We start from the raw sequence: 23,324 nt of genomic DNA on the forward strand, positions 1-23,324 counted from the left end.
AGCCATCATGGAGTAATCTGAGGGGGAAGAATCTAAGTGCACCATGCTCTTATGTCCATTTGCCTTATTTCTCTAAGACAAAATTTTATCTACACAGCTTCAGTTCCATCCTCACACTCAGCTCCTCTCTGTCCTCTCGTAGCCCTGACTAAGCTCTTCTGCTATTGATCTCATCTTCATCCTCCATTCCTCCATCTCCCATCTTTCCTTCCTCTCCTACTCTCTTGGCCTGATTCAAATCCACCTACAATCTGCAGAAACTTTTCCTTGCTGCTTTTCCTCACCCTAACCCAGACTCAGGAATTCTGCCCTGTCTTCACTCCACCTGGTTATGCAAAAAAAACCAAAAACCAAAAACAAAAAAAACCCTTTGTTCTGAGTCAATAGCTCTGGGATGCCACTAGGTCTGTGAAAGAAAGGATGCTCTGAGTTTCACTTGCACAAGAAATAAAGCTATGCATTTACACATGTGCCTAGGCCTAGAAAGACAGCCATTGTCTCCATAGGGGTGTTACCTAGTACAGATCAGCAGTAAGTCTGAGAGGCTTATACTGTTTGCCATAATGACCTAGGAGTTATGGGCTCACCAGAAATTGATAGTAGGAAACAGCTGATATGTTAAAAGCCGAATAACATCAAATATTCCTTGATATTTGACTTCTTCTCTAGAAGGATTCCTTGATCCTTCAAGGCACAGCTTTATCATATCTCTATTTCATATTCCTGCAGCCTGAAGCAACAGAGCAAGCAGGATGGGCAATACAGAGATGAGGTAATGAAACCATGAGGCAGAAAGTAAATTAATAGAAATGGGTTAAGTTATAAGAGCTAGCTAGAAACAAGCCTAAGCTATCAGCTGAGCTTCCATAATTAATAGTAAGTCCCAATGTAGGTATTTGGGAGATGGCTGGTGGGACAGAGGAAGACTCACTACATTTAGTGGGCCTATCTGGATTCTGGAGACAGCACATTCTCCACTTGAGTATATTACTCCAGTCCATATACCAAGTGACTCAGAAAGTTGCTAGCTTTGTGTGGGGCCTGGAACAGGAGAAGGCTCTCCAACAGGTCCAGGCTGCTTTGCAGGCTGCTCCACCACTTGGACCATATGATCCAGCAGATCTTATGGTACCTGAGGTGTCAGTGGCTGATAGCAGGTTGCTGTTTGGTTGCTCTTTGGCAGTCCCTTGTAGGTAAACCACAGAATGGACCATTAGGATTTTGGATCAATGCTCTACCATCATCCTCAGACTACTGTTCTCCCTTTGAGAAACAGCTATTAGCCTGCTATTGGGCCTTAGTGGAAACTGAACATTTGTTGACAATGGGCCACCAAGTTACCATAAGATCTGAGCTGCCTATTATGAGCTGGGTGTTATCTGATCCACCAAGCCACAAAGTAGGATGTGCACAGCAGTAATCTATTATCAAATGGAAGTGGTTTAGACGTGATTGGGCCCGAACAAGTCCAGAATGCACAAGCAAGTTACATGAAGAATTTGCCCAAATGCCTAGGGTTTCTACTCCTGTTACAATGTCATCTGCTACCCAACATGCACCGATAGCCTCATGGGGTGTGCCTTGTGATTGATTGACTGAGGAAGAGATGATTAGGTCCTGGTTTACTGATGGCTCTGCACTATATGCAGGCAACACCCAGAAGTGGTCAGCTGCAGCATTACAACCTCTTTCTGGGACAACCCTGAAAGACAATGGCAAAGGGAAATCTTCACTGTGGGCAGAACTTCAGGCAGTACACATGGTCATAAATTTGTTTGGGAAGAGAAATGGCCAGATGTGCAATTGTTCCCTGACTCATAGGCTGTAGCCAATGGATTGGCTGGATGGTCAGGGATTTGGACAGAGAATGATTGGAAAGTTGGTGAGAAAGACATCTGGGGAAGAGGTATGTGACTAGGTCTTTCCAAATGGGCAAAGGATATGAAGATATTTGTGCCTCATGTAAATGCATATCAAAAGGTGACTTCAGCAGAAGAGTTCAGTAATCAAGTAGATAGGTTGAGCTATTGTGTGGACAGTCAGCCTCTTTTCCCAGCCATCCCTGTCATTGCCCAGTGGCCCATGAACAAAGTGGCCATGGTGGCAGAAACGGAGGTTATGCATGGGCTAGACAACATGGACTTCCAGTTACCAAGGCTGACCTGGCTACAGCTGCTGCTGAGTGCCAGATCTGCCAATAGCAGAGATCAATGCTGAGTCCCAGATACAGCACCATTCCCTTGGGTGGCCATTCAGTAATCTGGTGGCAGATTGACTACATTGGACTACTTTCCCTATGGAAAGGACAATGCTTTGTCCTTACTGGAATAGATACTTACTCTAGTTATGGATTTGCCTTTCCTGCACATAAGGCTTCTGCCAAATCCACTATCCATGGACTTACAGAATGCCTTATCCACTGCCATGGTATTCCACACAGTATTGCTTCTGACCAAGGAACTCACTTCACCCAGAGAAGTACAATAGTGGGCCCATGATCTTTGGAATCCTGGTCTTACACGTTCCCGACCATCCCAAAGCAGCTTGTCTGATAAAATGATGGAATGGCCTTTTGAAGACACAGTTACAAGTGCCAATTAGGCAATGGCCTGGAGGGCTGGGGCAGAGTTCTCCAGAAGGAGGCACATGCTTTGAATATATCTGGTATTTAGAAATAAATCTAATATATGGTGTCTTAGTTAGGGTTCCTATTGCTGTGAAGAGACACCATGACCATGGCAACTCTTATAAAGGAAAACATTTAATGGAGACTCACTTACAGTTCAGAGGTTTAGTCCATTATCCTCATGGCAGAAAGTAAGGCAGCATGCAAACATGGTTCCAGAGAAGCTGAGAGTTCTACATCTTGATCTGCAGGCAACAGGAAGGAGTCTGACTGTCACACTGAGTGACACACTACTACAACAAAGCCATACCTCCTAATAATGCCACTCCCTATGAGCTTATGAGGGCCAATTACATTCAAACTACCACATTCCACTCCCTGGCCCCCATAAGCTTATAACAATATCATAATACAAAATGCATTTAGTCCAACTTCAAAAGTCCCCATAGTCTATCACAGCCTCAACAATGTTTAAAAGTCCAAAGTCTCTCCTGAGACTCACGCAATCTCTTAACTGTAATCCTCTGTAAAATCAAAATCAAAAAGCAGATCACATACTTCCAACATATAATGGCACAGGATATACATTACCATTCCAAAACATAGGGAAGGGAACACAGTGAGGAAATATTGAACCAAAGCAAGACCGAAAACCAGCTAGGCAAACTCCAAACTCTGCATCTCCATGTCTGATGTCAAAACACTCTTCACATCTCCAACTCCTTTCTGCTTTGTTGACTGCAACACACTTCTTTCTCTTGGGCTGGTTTCACTCCCTGTTAGTAGCTCTCCTGGGCAGATATCCCATGACTCTGGCATCTCTAACATCTTGGGGTCTCCAAGGCAATCCAGGCTTCTCCTTCACAGCTTCACACAATGGCCTCTCTGGGCCTCCATTCAGGAACACCCTTGACACATGCCTGGCCTCAGCAGCTTTCCTTAGTCATGGAGAAATATTCCATAACTCCTTTCTCATATCCTTGACTCTAAAGCCAGAATCATGTGACCAAAACTGTCAAGACCTGCTGCTTGTTGGGGCTGGAACATGGCTCCCTCATTCAATTACATCTTGATCAGTTTTCTGTTTTCAATGGTTTCCTTCACTGCCTAAGTTTGGCTGTCCTGAAACTGGATCTGGAGACCAGGTTGGCCTCAAACTAAGAGATCCACCTGCCTCTGCCTCTGGAGTGCTGGGATTAAAGGTATGCACCACCATACCTGGCACTAAACTGTTCTTTAATTCCTTTTCAAGTTGGAAACTTAGCTGGGTGGGATCTTGCCAGAGGTCACCACTCCCTTTATTCCATTTCTTAATCTGTTTATCTCCTTGAACACAAGACTTATTAGCTTCATTCCACTTCCTGGTGCTTCTTTTCTCCTCAAATTGTTCACTTTGTATTTCTTCTTGTTCAGCTTGCTTCTATATATCTTCATTAGAGTTAACACTAATAACCACATGACGGAGTCTATGCTAGGCTGTGTTGAGATTTCCTCTGCCAGTGGAGTTAATCCAAAATCTCTTCACTTTAGCCTTAGGCATACTCTTCAGACAAGGTCAAAAAGCAACCACATTCTTCACCAAAATATTACAAGAATGATCTCTAGGCCACATACTAAAATTCTTCCCCTCTGAAACCTCTTGAGCCAGGTCCCCACAGTTCACATCTTCCATGCTTCTACTAGTGTGGCCTATTATGCAGTGCTTAAAGCATTTCACTGATTTTCTAACCCAAAGCACCAAAGTCCACATTCCTCCAAACAAAAACATGGTCAGGCCTATCACAGCAATACCCCATTTCTGGCACCAACTTCTGTCTTAGGGTTTCTATTGCTGCAAAGAGACACCATGATTGTGGCAATTCTTATAAAGGAAAACATTTAATGGAGACTCACTTACAGTTCAGAGGTTTAGTCCATTATCCTCATGGCAAAAAGCAGCATGCAGGCAGACATGGTGCTGAAAAAGCTGAGAGTTCTACATCTTGATCTGCAGGCAACAGGAAGGAGTCTAACTGTCACACTGAGCATAGCTTGAACAAAGAAGACCTTAAAGCTCACCTTCACAATGACACACTTCCTCCAACAAGGTCACACCTACTCCAACAAAGCCACACCTCCTAATAGTTTTACTTCTTATAAGATTATGAGGGCCAATTACATTTAAACTGCCACATATGGTATGGTTTCTTCCATAGCCAGGATCCATGGGTTCAGGAATCAAGGGATGGAAAAGAGAATAATTTCACTCACTATCACACTTAGTGACTACTAGGAAAATTTTCTTTCTGTTCCCATGACTTTAAGTTCTGCTAGCCTAGAAATTTTGATCTCACAGGAGGAAGTGCTCCTACCAGGAGCCACAACAAACATTATTGAACTGGAAGCTCAGACTTCCCCCTGGACACTTTGGGCTTCTGATACCATTAAGCTAAGAGGCTAAGAAAGGAATAAAAGTGTTAGGAGGGATGATTGATCCAGATTACCAAAGAGAAATTTGATTGCTTCAAGAAAGATTATGTCTGCAATATAGGGGATCCTTTAGAGCACTTCTTAGTGCTACCATGTCTGGTGATTAAAGTCAATTGGAAACTACAACCTAATCCAGGCAGGATGACAAAGGACACAGACCCTTCAGGAATGAAGGTATGAGTCACTCCAGGAAAAGAGCCAAGTGTGGGTTGATTTTTCTGTCCTGCCTAGCCAGCTCCCAAATAACCACACAGAGACTTATTATTAATTATAAATGATTGGCCAATAGCTTAGGCTTGTTAAAAACTAGATTTTACAATTTAAATTAACCCATATTTCTTATCTATATTTTACCATGTGGCTTGGTACCTTTCCTCAGTATGGCATGTTCATCTTGCTTCTCCCTGTGTTTCCTGGTACTCTGCCTTTCTTTATCCCAGAGCTCTCTCTGTGTCTACAAGTCCTGCCTAACCTCTTCTGCCTAGCTATTGACCATTTAGCTCTTTATTAAACCAATGAGAGCAACACATCTTCACAGTGTACAAAAAGACTATTCCACAACAGCCAACATCTGCTGAGGTGCTTGCTGAGGGTGGAGGAAATACAGAATAGGTAGTAGAGGAAGGTTATAAATACTAACTAAAGCCATGTGACCAGTTGCAGAAACAAGGATCATAATTGACATGAATGTTTCTGTCATATTTTGTTAAGCATGTGTTTGTACATATATCTGTGTTTTCTTTCCTTAATTTCTTTATAATGTGATATAACATCAATTAAGAGAGTATCAGAAGTTATTGTATTTAAGTTTGAGATTCTAAAAGACTGTTCCTCAAGGGACAATGCCATCTATTCTAAATGTTTGCAGTTGTATAAGGGATAGTTATATCATGTTAGGTGTAATTATGATCTGACTTAAATATATAATGCATTTGCAAGTGTACATGGGACAGTTTTATCATGTTAGATGTAATTATGACCTGGTTATTGTTTTCACTTAGAAATTAAGCGTGACTTAAGGAGATATGATTGTGTGTCAAGTTGATAAGGAGTGGACTGTAATGGCTATTCTTGGTTATCAACTTGACTAGATCTGGAATTAACTAAAACCCAAGCTGCTGGGTACATCTGTGAGGGAAATTTTCTTAATTAAATCATTTGAATGGGGATACCCACTTTTAATCTGGATCTTTTGAGGTGGAAGATCCACCTTTGATCTGGGCCACATCTTCCAGTGGCAGCCTATATAAAGGACATGGAAGAAGGAAGCTTGCTCTCTGTGTCTACTTGTTCTTGTTCTGTAAGTCCATTCCTTCACTAGCATTAGAGCTTACTTCTTCAGGATCCTGGCATATGCTGGAGACCAGCTGAGACATCCAGCCTCATAGACTGAACGGATACTGGATTCTTGTCTTGGACTTTCCATTGGTAGACAGCTATTGATGGACTAGCTGGACTACAGCCTGTAAGCCAGTCTAATAAATCCATTATATACATACATATATATGTACATATATATATATCTATACACACACACACACATATATATGTGTATATATATATATATATATATATATATATTCATTCTTTAAGTTCTGTTCCTCTAGAGAACCCTAATACACCGGCATACCCAGCACTTGGGAAACTGAAGTAAGTGACTGCTCAGAGACTGAGCCCAGCCTGAGATTTTATATTAATAAAATGCTGATTGGCCAGTAGCCAGGCAGGAAGTATAGGCAGGATAAGCAGAAAAGGAGAATTCTGAGAAGGGAAGGCTAAGTCAGGAGACGCCAGCCTGCCATCCAAGGAGCAGCATGTAATGGCACACAGGTAAAGCCACAGAATACATGGCAACATATAGATTAACAGAAATGGGCTGAGTTTAAGTGTAAGAGCTAGTCAGTAGTAAGCCTGAGCTAACGGCCAAGCAGTTTTAATTAATATAAGCCTCTGTGTGTTTACTTGGGTCTGAGTGGCTTCGGACCAGGTAGAACACAGGAAAACATTTAGCTACAGATACTCAGTGAAAACACTATCTCAAAACAAAACAAAACAAAACAAAACAAAATAAAAGATCTAGAGATATGGCCTACTTGGTAAAAAGTGCCTTATAAGCACAAGAACCTGAGTTCAATACCATTATGTGACAGACTTGTTCTGGAAAGGGACCGACAACAGACCACAGTACAGATCTGACCGAAGTCCAACGTGGAGAGCCAGTGAGTTCTATTAGGGTTGCTTACAGGAATATGGGTAGGGACTTTCTTATAGGCATAGAAATGACTTAAACACAGCTGTACCATCAAATCCCATCACAGCATGGGTGACAGACAGCTCACAAAAGCTCGAAACCTGGGGCACCGCACACGCTCTGCAGCAGCTCACCAGGTTGTAGTGTCCTTTCCAGGTTGGTAGCTTAGTGCGCCTGACCCTCTTCCAGGCTGCTTGGTTGGTCTTAGAGTGCTGGACTGTCTGATAGTCTTCTTTGTACCTTGGCTTGTCTGAGAATGACCCTAAGTGGTTCTTATTGCTTATATATGCTTGGAGAGGGAGGAGCCTAGTGAATCTGGTCAGTTTCAGGGACTTTCTGAAGCTATTTTGAGTTGTCCACTTCCTGTCTTAAGGAGCTTCTCTGTAGAATAGAATGTCTTCCCTTCCCTTTGAACATCCTGCCCTAAAACATCCTTTTTCACCTCCATTTCATATCTTACGTTTTAAAGAGGAAGGTTTTAACTTGAGAGGAAACTGCTATACATCAAACCGCTAGATGTAGCATGATCCTAATTGGTCTTAATACTAAAAATCCGGAGTCAGATATTGGGGTAAGTGCTGAAAGATCAGAGAAGTAAAGGAGCAGCCACAGTCAATTCTTATCTCCACAACTCCTCAGACGGAAAAGGGCTGAGCTCCTGTCTGTCTCCTGTCTGTACAGACCTCCAGACCTCTATGGTTACCTAATGGCTAGCTCCACCCTCCGATCTTGAGGCAAGCTTTATTTGTTAGAGCACAGAAAGCATCACCACACCTAGAACTCACACACAAAGGCCGAGTTTTGGTGGTGTGAACTCGGAATCACATTTCTGAGAAGGGGGGCAGGGTGGTGGTGCTTGCCCACCAGCCATTCTCGGCCTGCTCAGCACGCCAAGGCTGTTCAGAGACCCCCGTCTTCACAAAGGGGATGAGGTTGTTTGGCACTTGAGGCAGGAGGCTACCCACAGTTATCCCCTGGTCTCCACAAGCACACCGTGCAAGAGCACACTAGCTGTTAAGATTCAGAAGGTAAGCACTCAGAAATTTCAAGTCGTTTCTAAAACAAACAAGATTCACAAATACCCTCCCCAAGGTTAAAGAAGCAATAACATCTCCAACTGGCCCAACGACGCTGGTCAATAGTCCACTGTCCTCACCCACGCCTGGGTGTGTGTGTGTGTGTGTGTGTGTGTGTGTGTGTGTGTGTGTGTGTGGTACAGCTGCCTTTAACTGCTCATGGTCCTAAGAAGTAACCCCAGTAAATTCACTGGCTCACTAGGATAAGCTTCCGTAAAATTGTTGGTGTTCTATCTGATGCTGGTGTTCTATCTGATGTTCCATCTGATCTGTCTCCCCAGGAAGTCACACCTTACATGCGCACGCGCACGCGCACACACACACACACACACACACACACACACACACACACACACACACACACACACTATAGCAAAGTTCATTCATCAGCCTGTGCAGGAAAAATAGGGAAATCTGATTTTAGTAGGTCCTAAATAGATGCTTAATCAGTTTCTTTTCCCTTTTGCTAACGGAGGTGGCGAGGTAGGAACTTGGAACGGGCTCAGGTAGGCCAAGACCAAGGCAGGCAAAGGGAAAGTAGTACAGGGAAGAAAAAAAAAGCCTGCAGAGCTTCCCCAGGCAAAAAAGACAATTCCTCCTCTCCTCAGTCTCAATGCTCCTTTTTACTTCAGTCTTGGGACCTCCTGATCAGCGACAGTTACTTGAAGGGATTTAGAAACCGTGATTTCACGAAGGGGGTGTGTGTGTCATGAAAATAACATGGCCCTGGAAAGGCTTTTTGCATTGAAGGAAAAAGCAGCGCCAAACCAGACACCCAAGCTAATCCGAGGGAAGCGGAGAGGGCAGGGCCGGCCGGTGGGCGTTCGGAGGGGCGAGGGCACAGCTTAGAGAGCGCCTGGGAGCTTGGAAGGGGCCGCGACAAACGAGTGAAAAACGAGCCGGCCGAGGAGCACCGGGCAGCGGCGAGCGCGGCCGACAGAGGCGCGGCCGGCGGACACTGCGGAAACAAAGGTCGAACCTCGAGGACGGCAGCACCGGGAGCAGCTAGGCCGCGACGCGCGGGCCGGGGGCGCGCGGGGCCGCCAGAGGTTGGGCGGCGCCAGGGAGGGGCGAGCGGCCAGCCCGGGCGAGCGGAGTCCGCTGGCGGGGGCGGGGCTGGGCTGGGCGGGGCGGGGCTGGGCTGGGCGGGGCGGGGCGGGCGGCAGCGGGCCTGGCCTGAGCGAGCGCGCGCGGGGGCGGGGCCGGAAGCGCAGCGGCCGCGACGCGGACGCCGGGAGCGGCCGAGCGGGGAGGCTGTGGCTGGCGGGCGGGCGGGCGGGCACGGAGGCCGAGGCCGCGGCCCGGGCTCTCCGCGCCGCTGTGGAGGGCGCCCTGGCCCTTGCCGAGCCGCAACAATAGTGGGAGCGGGCCGCCGGACGCGATCGGCCGGCGAGGGGAGACGGGAACGACGGTCCCGGGCGCTGCGGCGTGAGAGACTTTGGGAGCCTGGACGTGCAGGAGCACACAAGCGCTGCCTGAGGAAATTGTCTCAGAAAAAGGCCGATCTGAGGCTGGGGCTGAGCACGGGACTGGGCTAGGTGGAGGAACCTGCAGGTCGAAAGGGAAAAGGGCATTTAAGATATCCTGGGGTTTTGGCCAATGCTACCATTTTGAAGGTAAAAAGCATTGCGCTTCAGGTGTTTTGTGATTTTTTTTTTTGTGTGTGTGTGTGTGTGTCTGCACAATTGGCTCATTTCAGAATTCAAAACCTTTAATGTAAAAGATCGGTGTCTTGTTTTGATTTTTAAAAAATCCACAAATTTTGCTTCCCAGAGCTCCACTGGACTTCGTGTTGTGTACATACTGCTGTATGGTTTTATTTATTTTAACTGTGCAAATCATCTGGAAGATTTTTTTTTTTTCTTTCCCCGAGTGCCATTTCGGATTTGTTCAGCCCTTTTTTGTTTTGTTTTGTTTTCCTTCCCTGGCATTTTAAGCATTTGGGAACGAGAGGTTTTTCAACCTTTGGAGCTTCAGGGTTCCCTTGTCAACAGAAGGACAGCTGGGAAAACTGGATTGAAAGGATGGTTTTTATCTGGCTACAGTTAAGACTGATATTTTGAAGTCACATTCTTTCTGTGGTTCGTTTTTTTAGCCCAGAGTGCTACCCTTAAAGAGATTTGTGGTTGACGTTTTGGTTTCTAAGAAGGTCATAGTTTTTCCTCTTTCGTTTCTTTATTTTTTATTTTTATTTTTCCATTTTCTTCTTTATTTTCTAAGACAAGGGAAGGGGAGGGTAAGGGTCCAGAAAGGAGGAGACCATGTTAAGTGGTCGAAGTAGAACCGGTCTGCAGTTACCAGGCTCCTGACAGCTGGAGGAAAAAGGATTCAGTCTTCAACTTGGGAGGCCTTCCTCCCACCTTCCTTAAAAATTGCAAGGGATTCAGGCCTGATCAAGACGCCCAAAAGAAGCTACAGGATTCCGGAACTGTGGAGACACCAAGAAACCATGAGCATAAGATTACCCCATAGTATAGACAGGTAAGTTTGCAGATAATTTGGGGTTTTTCCAACACTTAACTAAAAGGACTGGGAGGAGGTGTTGTGGTTTGACTGACTGAGCTGTGGGATACGTAAGGTAGGGACCGTGGTCTATGGGTATGTCAGTATCCGTGTTTATAGTCTCTCTGGGTGTCCATGTCCAAAACCTACCTCCTAATTCTGAGTCATTTATAACCAGTAAGCAGTGCAGTGGAGAGCAGGGGAAGTGCCCTCAGTAGCCTTTGCCTTAGACCAGGTGTAAGGCTGGCTACACCTGAGTCCCCCACTGGCCAGCCTAGGGATTCCAAGCTTGGACCCAGCCTGGTCATGGGATGACCACGGGGTGAATGGGGGCTAGCTTTAGATATTTGAGGAGGGTAGGGGTGACTGGCGGGGTTGTGGGCCTCCATCCGGCTGACTGTTGTGGATGGTGGGACACAGTGGTAGGGGTGGTTCCCATTTCAAATGAGGAAGATGCTGCTCTTGGCCTGAAATGCTGGGACAGAAATATATCCCGTATCCATATAATCAGAATTTTCACCCGTGGTTGAAAGAGCTCCAAAATGTTTAGGCCACATTAGAATTTCTTCCTCCTCAAGTTTAGAGTTTACATTGAGACCCTACCCACAGTCTGGTGCTTGAGGTTTAATTTTCCAAGCTGTTCTTAATAAGCTTGACTCTGCAAAACAGGCCTTCCCCCTGCTTGAAGCCGGAAGGAGTTGTTTTGGCTCTTGGGCCCTTGAAATCAGCTGGAGGCACATGATGCCCCTTCCCCCATGAGCCCGATCTGCTTTCCCCGTTTGCTGGTAACATTGCAGCTCGATCAGTCTGCCCTCCACAGGGCTGGTACGACTTCGGCAGGTGTCTGCCTTGTCAGTTCTTCCTTCTGCCCTTCAGCTCTTCACAATCCTCCGAGGGGGTGTGTTTGGTGGACATTCCACACACCCTGCCTGAACAGAGAGGGAGGTGGCTGGAAGAGAACAGTCAAATGAAAACATAGTTTTAGGAGGTAGGGAAGAAAACCTGTAAGTCAGCAGCTGCCCTCTCTGTCCGTTAACCTTTGGTTATACATGCTAATAGTAATTTCCTTTGGACTGCGGAACGCGGCCTAAAATGCATAATGATCTCCCCAACACTGCTGCTGTGTTTCCTCAGGGTCCCAGTCAGATCCGTTTAGTCGGTTTCGGGGAGGGAAACTGCCTTGCAGTAGGGAAAAGGAGGCAACCACGAAGGCAGTGTGGCCAGTTGGCATCTCCCTTCCCCTTCCCGTTGTGGTCTTCTGTAATTTGCCCCTGGGAAAGAATAACTGAAACTGTCAGAGCAAGGAGGTGAAGGTGATTGCATGTCTGCCCTTTTCGTCCTTTTGAAGTTGGGGGATTAGTACACCCAAATTAAGATTTGGGTGTCGAACAGTTTCTATTAATTCAGGGGTGTGAGCAGATGGCAGCCAGGTATGAAGTGGTGAGGAGGCAGTGGGGGCTTTTGGGTTAGTGTGAGATGCTCCTCTAGGAGCTTGCGTAACTTCACAGATCCAGATCCCAGGGTCCCAAGCGCTTTCATTGGAACACTTCTGTGAGGCAGGCAAGCCAGATACTATTCACGTTTTGCAGATGAGACCGAGTGGACTTGTGGTTGGTCCGGTGCCATTTAGCATTGTCTGAGGAGTGTCAGGATCTAGTCTCAAACCTCAGTCTTCTGATTCTGGATCCCTGGGCCTTTTTGTTGCCCCCCTGTCTACAGGGGTCTAGAGACTCACCATCTAAATGAGTCAGACTCCATTTTGCTCTCTCTCTTAGGCAGTTGGGTTAGGTGCTTGTCAAGTGTTCCCCTGTACTTTGGACCTATAATCTCTGGAGTTAAACACCATGTTCTTCCATGGGATAGTGCAGTTTGTAGGTGAGACTTCTTGCCTTTATCTTGCCTGATTCTCTGCCTCAGTCACAGGGTCAGTCCTGGAACTGAGATCCCCTTCTGGCTTCCTCTAGCTGACTTCTCTGATCTTGCCGCCGTACCTATGGGGTTACAGTGTTGAACTTGTTGATGTCCTAGGCGCTGTACCTTACAAATGTAAATAAGTCACAATCTTTTCTTTTTGTCACTAAAGCTGGCTTCTCAACTTGCTATGTATCTGGGATTCACAATCCTCCTGCTTCCACCTCCTACGGGAAAATTTAGTCTTCTGCTGTGCTTGTAGGGATGGATTAGATGGAAACATTCATTGCAAATTATCACGTCAGGGCTTCTGTTCTCGTCTACTTTATCAATTTATTGTGTAAGGTTACGGTATGAGTGTTTTAGAAAAGTATTATTTCTTATTGAAAACAGTCAACCTAATTGGGAAGTCGGCGTGGTGGCACATGCTTATAACCACAACCCCAGTACTCGGGAAGCTGAAGCAGGAGGAGTTACAGGATTGAAGTCATGGGCCACGGTGGATTTAAGGCCAGCCTGAGTTACACACCGAGACCCTGTCTCAAAAACACAACTCTCCCAAAGGCCACGTGGAGGTGCCACTGGTCCGAGCTCTGGAAGCAGGGGCTGTGTTGGTTTACTTGGTTTTGACCTGTCTGCTCAGGTTAGCGCCTGGCATGTAGTCAGTGCTCCATAAATACTCAACAAATGCATGTTCCGAGACGTGAACATACCAACAAGTCATGTCAGTGACTTCATCACGTAGTTAACCTAGGGTACATTAGAGAACATTTCCTTGGCGATATGTATTCTCTAGAAGATAAAGGGACAGGATGGAGGCCCTTATATTTAGAGACAATGTGGCTTCAGTAAAGAAGACTGGGCTACCTACTTGGCAGTCTTTACATCAGTTTTCTCCTAGGGCCATAGAAGGCATCAAGTGTCTTTAGATAACTTTTCTCTTCATGATCTCCAGTTGTTAATGAAGGGTGAGAAAAATTGTGGCTGCCCTGTTCTTTGCAGTTTTTGTTCATAACATCTTTTTGGCCCTTCATCTGAATTGCGTTTGTATTGCAGATAGAGAGTATGTCTGATTCCTCGGGGTAAATGGTTTCGGGGGCTGGGTAGGTTAGGAGTTTGCATCCACAGAACAGCTTTTCTCTGCACAATGGTAGCTCATTTGAAGACCAAACCAGGAAAGTATCGTTATGCCAAGAATTCTTGCTCTTCTCCATTTCCTCTTGTATAAAGCAGAAGTGCCACACTAACGTCATCTCTAGTTTACACGTTTACGATTGTGCCATTTGAAAATTGCTTATTATATCTCCCTTACAGGGCTGTTGAAAGACACAAATCAAATGAGATAAGATATTCCAAATTGCTTTTATAAATTGTGAAACATATAAATTCATGGATTTGATTTAACTTTATGTACTACTTTATGAATTAAATAACCCCAAACAAATGAAAACTGGTGTGGTGGCACACCTTTAATCCTAGCACTTGGGGGAGAGAGGCAAGTGGATCTCTGATTTCAAAGCCAACAAGGTCTACAAATCAAGCCCGAGGCCAGCCAGGGCTACATATTGAGACCCCTGTCTCAAGACAATAATAACAGTAATTTTTACAACTTAAGGAGTATCAGAAAGTTTTACTATTTTGAGAAATTTAAGAATGAATACATTTTTTGTTGCAGAAATGTACAAGGTACATGAAGTGTACAAATAATACTGATTAGGGAGTATAGCTTAGTTGGTAGCATGCTTGCTAGAATGCAGGAAGATCTGGGTTTAATCACCACTAATGCATGCCTATAATCTCAGCACTCTTGAAGTGGAGGTAGGAGGATCAAAAATCCAAGGTCATTCTTGGCTTCATAGGGAATTTGAGGCCATCCTGAGCTACAGACCCTGTCTCAAAAAGAAAAAAAGCAATACGGATAGGTGTGGTGGCCCACCCTATAATCCCAGCAGTTGGGAAATTGAGACAGGAAGATTATGAGTTCAAGGTCAGCCTGAACTACATAAAAGGTTAAGGTCAGTCCACTGAAGCCTTCTCTCAAAAGACCAAAAAGGAAGTTTTCCAGTGGATACGAGAGTATATTTGTGCTCGTGTGTGTGTGTGTGTGTGTGTGTGTGTGTGTGTGTGTGTGTGTGTACATGGTTGTGTGCACACATGTATGTGGAGTTCAGAGGTTGACATTAAGTATCTTCCTCACTCACATTCCATCTTACTTTTTAAGACAAGGTCCTCACTGAACCTGGAGCTTGCTGATTTAATGAGGTGAGGCTGGCCGGCCAGGGAGCTCCAGGAATCCAAACTCAGGTCCTCATGCATGTAGGGCTAGTACTTTCCCTACTGACAGTCTCCCCAGCTCCTCCCGAGGCGGCGTTCTGATGAATGGAAGAGACTTCTGCTTTGCCTGATTAGATGTCTCTTTGTGTGATACAGTTCAAATTTGTGGCTTTTGTTTTTTCCTCTTCTTTTTTTTCTTTCTTTTTGCATTCTAGGCAAGTACTCTACCACTAAGTTTCACTAGCAATCCCAGGAAATGTTTGATTGGTGATCCCATGCCATTGTAGAAGAATCTTTCAATAGAAATGCGGACCTTCAAACTGTTACCATCAGGGACCTCTTCCACCTGAGATTCCTGTCTCTATAGAACGCAAAAATCCCCGGATATTTAATTTAGTGTATATTCTTATTTAAAGTACTTTAGAAGACTGGTTTCCCAGCACAGCAATCCTGATCTAGAACAGCAGAGTAAGTGCCCTGAATTGCTATGGATTTTCCACACATGGAAACCCATGTTTCCATCTAGAATATGAGATAGGAGCTGACAGTGGATTTGCAGAAGAAATATTTGGTGATTAATCAGCATTATGAGCCAGCAGCAGGCTAAGCTTAATTTTGATACCCAAAATGTCCTAATAGAGCAAGCTAATACTTTTTTTCCTGGTCAGAATACTGTCCGGCAAAGAAACTGCCCTCCAGTTTAGGAGTATAAACAAAACATAAAGGTGATTGCATCCGTCAGAAGCCAAAAACCGATCTTGGTGGAGACTGTATAAGTAGCCCCTAAATGAACACATAGATAAGGGGGTTCTAGAAGCCTACAGCCTCTATGGAACAGGGTGTGGAAACTGGAGTCTGTGTCCCTGACTGCTTTAAAGATCCAGGACTTGTGTGTGTTTGAAATAGGTTGCTAGCTCTAAAATTCAGTAATTTATACTGAGTCTGCTTCACATTATCATAGTGGCATTACTATTAAAAATATTTTACTGGGAGTGGTGGTACACATCTTTAATCCCAGCACTCAGAAGGCAGAGGCAGGTGGATCTCTGATTTCAAGGCCACCCTGATCTACAGAAAAACCAAAATATAAATTAGATTTATATTTATAAATTATTTATATTATATATTAGATTTATATTTCAAAATTTAAATTAGAAATTAAAATAAATATCCAGTGAATTAAAAAAAAGAAAAAAATGGAAGACATACAGCACCCAGGGATAAGTTTCTAAGCCATATGATAAATCTTCCAATTAAAATTTTAAAATAATAAACTAGTAAAATATATTCTGGGTTTTTTTTTTTTTTTTTTTTTTTTCCCCCGAGACAGGGTTTCTCTGTGTAGCTTTGCGCTTTTCCTGGAACTCACTTGGTAGTCCAGGCTGGCCTCGAACTCACAATGATCCACCTGGCTCTGCCTCCCGAGTGCTGGGACTAAAGGCGTGCGCCACCACTGCCCGGCTGTTGTTGTTGTTTTACCAGACAGGGTTTCTCTGTGTCCTTGAACTCACAGAGATCTGCCTGCCTCTGCCTCCTGGGTGCTGGGATTAAAGGTGTGTGCCACTACCACCTGGTTGATCACTTCCCCTTTTTATAATGTATTTCTTTTTATCTTATGTATATGTGGGTTTGGTCTGCATGTATGTCTCTTTGAATCCTCTGGAACTGGAGTGACAGATGGTTGTGAGCCAGCATATGGGTGCTGGGAATGGAACTCAGGTCCTCCTCAAATCAGCAAGTACTTACTTCTAACCATGGAGCCATCTCTCCAGCCCCTTCCTTTTTATCTTAATCACTGTGTTGGGGAAAAACCCAAGCTTAGACCTGTAAATGTCTTCCATGGCCACTCCTTCACCCCATTGGTCAAACAAGATAAAAGAAGTTGCTGATTCTAGTCTCAAAAAATTAAAGACCATAAATCATATTGGAGTTTGTAGGGAAAATACCAGCTTCTTGAGTTAATAGATATGGATGCTGGAGTCAGCTTTGCTTCTAGGTACATGGAAAAAATGCTTACCTGCTCTGGATCTTCATTTCCTTAACCAAAAAAAATTAGTCCATTGGACTAGTCGGCCTCGAAAAATTTTTCCTTGAAATTATAATGATTTTAGAGCCTCTGGAAATGATGCCATGCTTTCAGTGAGCCAGGACTTTTTTGTTTAGCAATTATTATCTTGTCTCCCTGAAAAGTCATGAAAAAAAGGAGAGAAAGAGTGCCTAATGAAAAGGGAAAGAAAAATAGAAATATGGGAGTGTGGGAATGTGAAGAGGAACTGTTGTCCTTAATACAATTGGAGGCAATAGATTTAGAAGGTGTTTGAAGACACCCAGGTTAGATGGATTTGAAGGGAGAAAATCACAAAAATGAAAGAATGATATTGATAAAAAATGGTAGAGGATGGGCTGGAAAGATGACTCAATGGTTATGAGCTCTTGTTGCAGAGGACCCTGGTTCGATTACCAGCACCCACTTGGTAGCTCACAACCATCTGTAACTCCAGTTCCAAGTGATTTAACACTCTCTTCTGACTTCTGTGGGTACCAGGCATGTACATGGTGCACAAATATGCTTGCAAGTAAAATACTCATATGCATAAATAAATCTGAAGAAAAAAATTTAAATAGGCAGGAGAGGAGTAGTTAAATTTTTTTTTAGGTGAAAGGGAGAAGCCATTTTGGGCAAAGGGAACATGAACAAAGCTAGAATGGGTGTGGACTGAAATGGTATGCTTGAGTCTCTGGAGCAGAGAAAAATTAAGTTGATAATGTGTACAAGGTGGATGATAGTTCAGACTTTATGGAGGATTCTGCTGAGATTTATTATAGAATGGTTTTTAAAACAATATTTAAGGTCAGTTCAATGTTTCCGTGGGTTAAGGTGCTTGCCATCAAGTCAAGCAACCTGAGTTCAACCCCTGGAACCCACATGGTTAAAGGAACCACTTCCTGACAATTGTTCTGGCCCCCACATCATGTGTGCTATGGCAGTTATGAGTGCACATACACACAATTAATTGTAATACAAGACTTTAAAAAGTGGTGAGTAAAGTTGCAAATCCTGGTGTTGATATTTGAATTAGAAGAGTTCAAATTTGAGAAGTCTAGCTAGAAGTTTTTATAGCAGTCTCTGCAAGAGATGAGTTTCTTCTGCGTCCGAATAGATGGTGACAGTGAAAAGAAAGAAGAGGCTGGGTGCAGATGGCATTTTGGAAGCAGAATCAATGAGGTATGTTCGGGCTGAATCTAATGTGACTCCCGACTGTGAGACCAGTTGACTAGGGAAGGGACAGTGCTATTGATAGACTAGCAGCTTCATTAACAGTCACTTGTCTCCCACTGGTACCCAGCAGTTCACTGAGTACAGAGTATTGAACAAATTTGTCTTGCTAAGACTCTTGGGTTAGGCCATTTCTAACGAATAGTTTCTGAGTCCTTCAGTGCAGCCTTTCAGAGAGATGAGGAAAGGACAGTTGGTTTTGGGGTAAGCTCTTAGGAAATTGGGTCATGCTTTGAGAAGATTGGCATATATTTAATGGATCCTGATTAATCATACTCTATTCGTAAATATCAAACCATATTCAAGGGATTTAGAAACCATACTAGTAGATGGGTACAGAAAACAGAGGACTTTAAGGGCGAAGGTTGTTGTGTGAGCCCCACTCAGCCACTGACTAGCTACGATCAGGATAATATTTGTAAAGCCTTTTGTGAACTCTATAGTATAGTGGTAAGCGTTGTCAAAGAAATTGGTTGCCAAGGACCCAGATTGGCCTAAATTTAACCTCACTTATCACGGGAAGACCCATGCTTGGGTTATCCATTCTTCTGTTGAGTCAACTGAGAATTGACAGGTATGGCTCTGGGATCATGGTGAACAAAAGCAGGAGTGGCTGAAAATCAGGTAGCTAACTGGCATGGTGGCACACGCCCTTAAACCCAGCTCTCAGTAGGCAGAAGTAGGCAGATCTTTGAGAGTTTGATGCCAGACTTGTCTGTACACTGAGTTCCATGTCTCAAGATAAGGAAGGAAGGAGGATTGCTTAGTTGTCTGAGATCTCAATCCAAGGCAAGTTCTATTTTGCTTGAAACCTACTTGTTTTTCTTTTCTAGGCTTAGCTGTCTAGCTTGGAACTCATGGCTTCCTTCTTTCTTCCTTTCAGCCTACAGCTTGCTAATTGTGGTCATATTGCCATTTCCTACCATCAGGTAGACCAACCTATTTCTGAGCCCACTGCATTCATTTTAACCCTTTTGTAACAAATGTTCTGTCTCCTCCAACCCCATTAGCCTTTTATTTCCTTAGTAATTAATACCACCAAACTCTACCATACATTTCTGTTACTCCACATACATATAGCAGTTTGATTCTATTATTCTTTATTTGTGCAAAAGAAATGGTATAAAAGTTCATTTTAAAATAAACTTTAAAAAACTTGCAAATAAATAAAAACATAACACATCAAAATTAACCAGACTCAGAACCTATGAAGCTGCACATTAAATTTATGCACCATCAAAACAACAAAAAACCTACAACAGAATTAGAACTAGAAAAGCAGTTACCTGTGTGTCCTCTTTCACAACTTGGATTACTTGTGTTTCTTATCCCCTTATATTAGCTTTTCTTGTTCTCTTTTCTTAAGTTATACTGCACTCATCAGGTATTTTTGTTTATATATATTTTATTGTCTAGATCCCACATATAAGAGAGAAAAATGTGATTTTTTTTGAGATTATGTGACCTCACTTAATAGTATACTTTCTAAGTCCATCCATTTTTCTGTAATTTTTTAACTTCATTTTTTTCTCAGAGCCAAGTAGTATTCATACACACACACACCCCAAATTTTCATTATCCGTTTTTCTGTTATTGAACAACTAGGTTGATTCTAATTCTTTGCTATAGTGAATAAAGCAGCAGTAAAATAAAATCGGAATTTATGTAAAAGCTCATGCATAGCACCTAGCACATAGAAGACTTTGATTATCTTCACATGTTTTATGTCGATTGTCACATCTTGTCCTGGCAGTAAAGGTTCAAGAACAGTGTGTCTTTTTTGCATTTCTGGGTGACCTTTAGTTCCTGGTTCTTGTTATATTAGGTGTTCTTTATACATAACAAATACTATTTCTAGACTTGAACTGTAGCTCACTTTTGACATTGCTGATTTCCTAAGAAAATGGCTCTAAACACTGTGCCAGATGGGCTGGAGAGATGGCTCAGCAGCTAAGAGCACTCACTGACTGCTCTTCCAGAGGACCTAGGTTCAGTTCCCAAAAACTAACAACTGCCTGCAACTCCAGTTCCAGAGTATCCAATGCCCTCTCCTGGCCTCTCTGGCACCAGTCATGTATGTGGTGCATAGACATACGTGCAGGCAAAACACTCACGTGCACAAACACTGCCACCAGGAGCTGAGGTCAGGAATCCTTGTTCATAGCTGGGCGGTGGTGGTGCACGCTTTTAATCCCAGCACTAGGGAGACAGAGGCTGGAGGATCTCTGTGAGTTCGAGGCCAGCCTGGTACAGAGTGAGTTCCAGGACAGCCAAGGCTACACAGAGAAACCCTGTCTCAAAAAAAACCAAAGAAAGAAAGAATTCTTGTTCATGTTGGATAGTAGGCCTTGGGTACTTGGTAGTTATTGTGGGGACAGGCCAATCTTGTTGGAATTCTTGCCTTCAGCTTATCAAAGCTTTAGGGGGTTCCCCATCGGCAGCTTAGTTTCTAGGCTGCCTCTCCTCGACAGGAGTCTGAAGGCAGGATCGACCCTGCTGTTGTCTGTGCTGCCTACCCAGCGCTGGCTCAATTCATTCCACAGAGTAGAGCCCTTAGAAGCTTCTCTCCAAGAGACTGCGGCAGCAGAGAAAGGCCACTGTTGTTCTGGGAGGTGGTAACTGAAGAGAGTCTAGTGAATAGCTGTGTGAAAGGGACCTTGTGTTTGTTAGGCAAGAACTGCAGACCCTCTTTTCAGAGCCCCAGAGACAAAGGAAAACACCACTTAGGTTTCAGTGTCTTCACAGGAACAGGGGTTCAGTATTAGGAGAATTCATTCATGTTGTCCCTCACATAAGGTTAATATAACAATCCTCACATGCCATGGTGCCAAACACATGGATTCAACGTGAATAAGATGCCTACTGTCCTGTCGAGGACCGGATGGTTTTGTGGAGAGAAGATAGATGTGAGGGAGTACCTAAACTTACTTCTCTGATAACATTTGGAATAGATGGGAAGGAAACCTTGAGGTTTACAGACTTCCTGGAGGAAGAGACCTTCAACCTTCAGATTGGGACACAGAATGATAGCCAGGAAGGAGAGAGGAAAAGAAAATTAGGCAAAGAACATCTTCCTCTGAAGAGCAGTCTGAGCTTACTAGGTGGGTATTGTGGCCTTGGGGGTTGCTGGGCAGTGGTGAGGCAGGAACCACTTCATTGTGGGTTCAGGGAGAGGAGAGGATATGGGAATGGTGATAGACAGCCAGAGTTTAGTGAGAAAAGGAGACGTCTAGCTCCCTCTTTCTGACGAGAGGACTATTTTTCAAGATAGCACCGTGTGCCCAGGCCAGAGGTTGTTCATCTCCAGTGCACATCAGAATCGGCTGGAAATCGGCCTGCTTAAAATATACACTGTTGGGCCCAGGTCCCTAATTCTGGCTCAGTAAGTCTGGGGCGAAGTTCCAGTCTCGTGAGAATTTGCATTTTTAACAGCTCAGGTGATACTGATATCTGTGTTCCATGCTTTGAGAGTGTCAACAGTGCCTAGTGACATCTGGGCTGTTAATTAGCTCTTCATTTTGTGGGTGTGGGATGTGTGGGTTTCTGAAGCAGGGTCTTACTGTGTCAGCAGCCTCGGATGGCGTAGAACTCACTTTGTAGCTCAGGCTGGCCTCAGACTCAGTGCTGTTCCTGTGTCGGCTCGGAGTGTTGCCCCCGCTGCTGTTAGCTCTTGCGTTCTTACGGCAGCGCCTTCTTATTATCATCAACTGTCTGTGTCTAAACTTACACCGACATGCCTCTGCTCTCTCCTGTGAATTCCTTCAGTGGATGGTGAACACTGTGTCCTTCCATCTACCACGCTGTTAGAATCCTGTAAATACTGCTTCAATGGGTTGAACTGAACCACATACATCCCCTTCATCTGTGAAACCTTCCTCAGCCCTTTTCCTAGGGTTGTTTATAATTCCAAATTCTGCTTTAGCCCTGCGGAAGTAGAAAAAAAAAATTCTCAGAGAAATGTCAAAGCTGACTGCCTAAATCAAATACATCTAATTTCAGTTTGGGACTAAATCAAGAGAGTAAATTTCCTGACGTGATTCCCTAAACTGATGTGAGGTTCTGGCTCATTCAATAGGAAGGACCTTTGGAATATCATTGATTTCTCTTAAAATGTTGGTACAAGTTCTCAGAATATTCATTCCTCCTGACCATGCCTCCTACGCTGTTGTTCTCGACCCTCGTAGTAGCCCACACCATGACCAGGCTTCTCTTCTCAAGGCTTTGAGGTTCTGTACTAGAGCCTTGGGCACTTCTCTTGAAATGGGGCCCACAGACCACACAGTAAGGTTACCAGAGCACCCAACCTTTAGTCTCTCATTGTGTCACGGGCAAACTCCATGATAATGGGTTGTTTCTCATTATTTCTAGGTTCTCCATACCAGTGGCTCTGAGCCTGAGATGTAGGTCTAGATCAGGGTGATGGGAGATATACAAGACCTGGCAGTTCCTGGGTCAGGGGTTTTTCTAACACTTCAAACCTTAAGGTCATTTAATTAAGAAATTAGAAGCCAGAAATCCTAGTCTGTGTATGACGGCATATTCCGCCCTCCCCTGCCCCCAGCCTTAGGATAATAGCTGCTCTTCTGTGTTCCTGGAGACACACTCATAAAGTAGACCTGAACTTTAGGCCCAGCACATTGATTAAGGAATAAGCAAGACATGGCTTATATATTAAGTGTTAGGTAGTCTTCTAGGCTCCGAGAACACATAGGACATTCTGTGGAAGCAAGACCTTCCACAAGCAATTAAAGAATTACTAGTTGTAATGCAAAGACCTGGATTCATAACTCTTAGGGGAAAGGCAGGAGGAAAGATGTGACAGGATTAAAGGAAATATGAGACAAAACTTGACGTGGTTTTTTTTTTTTTTGTGTGTGTGTGTGTGTGTGTAAGTGGGTAGGACAGTAATCACCAGGGAGAAAAGGACTCAAAGGATGG

General features: G+C 44.1%; 1 protein-coding gene across 12 annotated transcripts in view; it reads left to right on the forward strand.

Annotated features, from left to right (window-relative positions):
• The first annotated feature begins 9,930 nt into the window (after positions 1-9,930).
• The window catches only part of Arhgef11 (Rho guanine nucleotide exchange factor 11), a 120,762-nt gene continuing 107,368 nt past the window's right edge, over positions 9,931-23,324 (forward strand). For 7 of the 12 annotated variants that reach the window (XM_042279252.2, XM_042279249.2, XM_042279248.2 and 4 more), the window contains exon 1: positions 10,724-10,903. In XM_042279252.2, coding sequence (XP_042135186.1) covers positions 10,872-10,903 — 32 coding nt within the window. In that variant the 5' untranslated portion in view covers positions 10,724-10,871. Of the gene's footprint in view, positions 10,904-18,270; positions 18,336-23,324 lie in introns of all 12 variants that reach the window. The other 5 variants (XM_076574368.1, XM_015995309.3, XM_076574369.1 and 2 more) reach the window with 5 other exon arrangements.

This window comes from Peromyscus maniculatus, chromosome 6 (genome assembly GCF_049852395.1).
Source record: "Peromyscus maniculatus bairdii isolate BWxNUB_F1_BW_parent chromosome 6, HU_Pman_BW_mat_3.1, whole genome shotgun sequence".
NCBI classification, from domain to species: domain Eukaryota; kingdom Metazoa; phylum Chordata; class Mammalia; order Rodentia; family Cricetidae; genus Peromyscus; species Peromyscus maniculatus.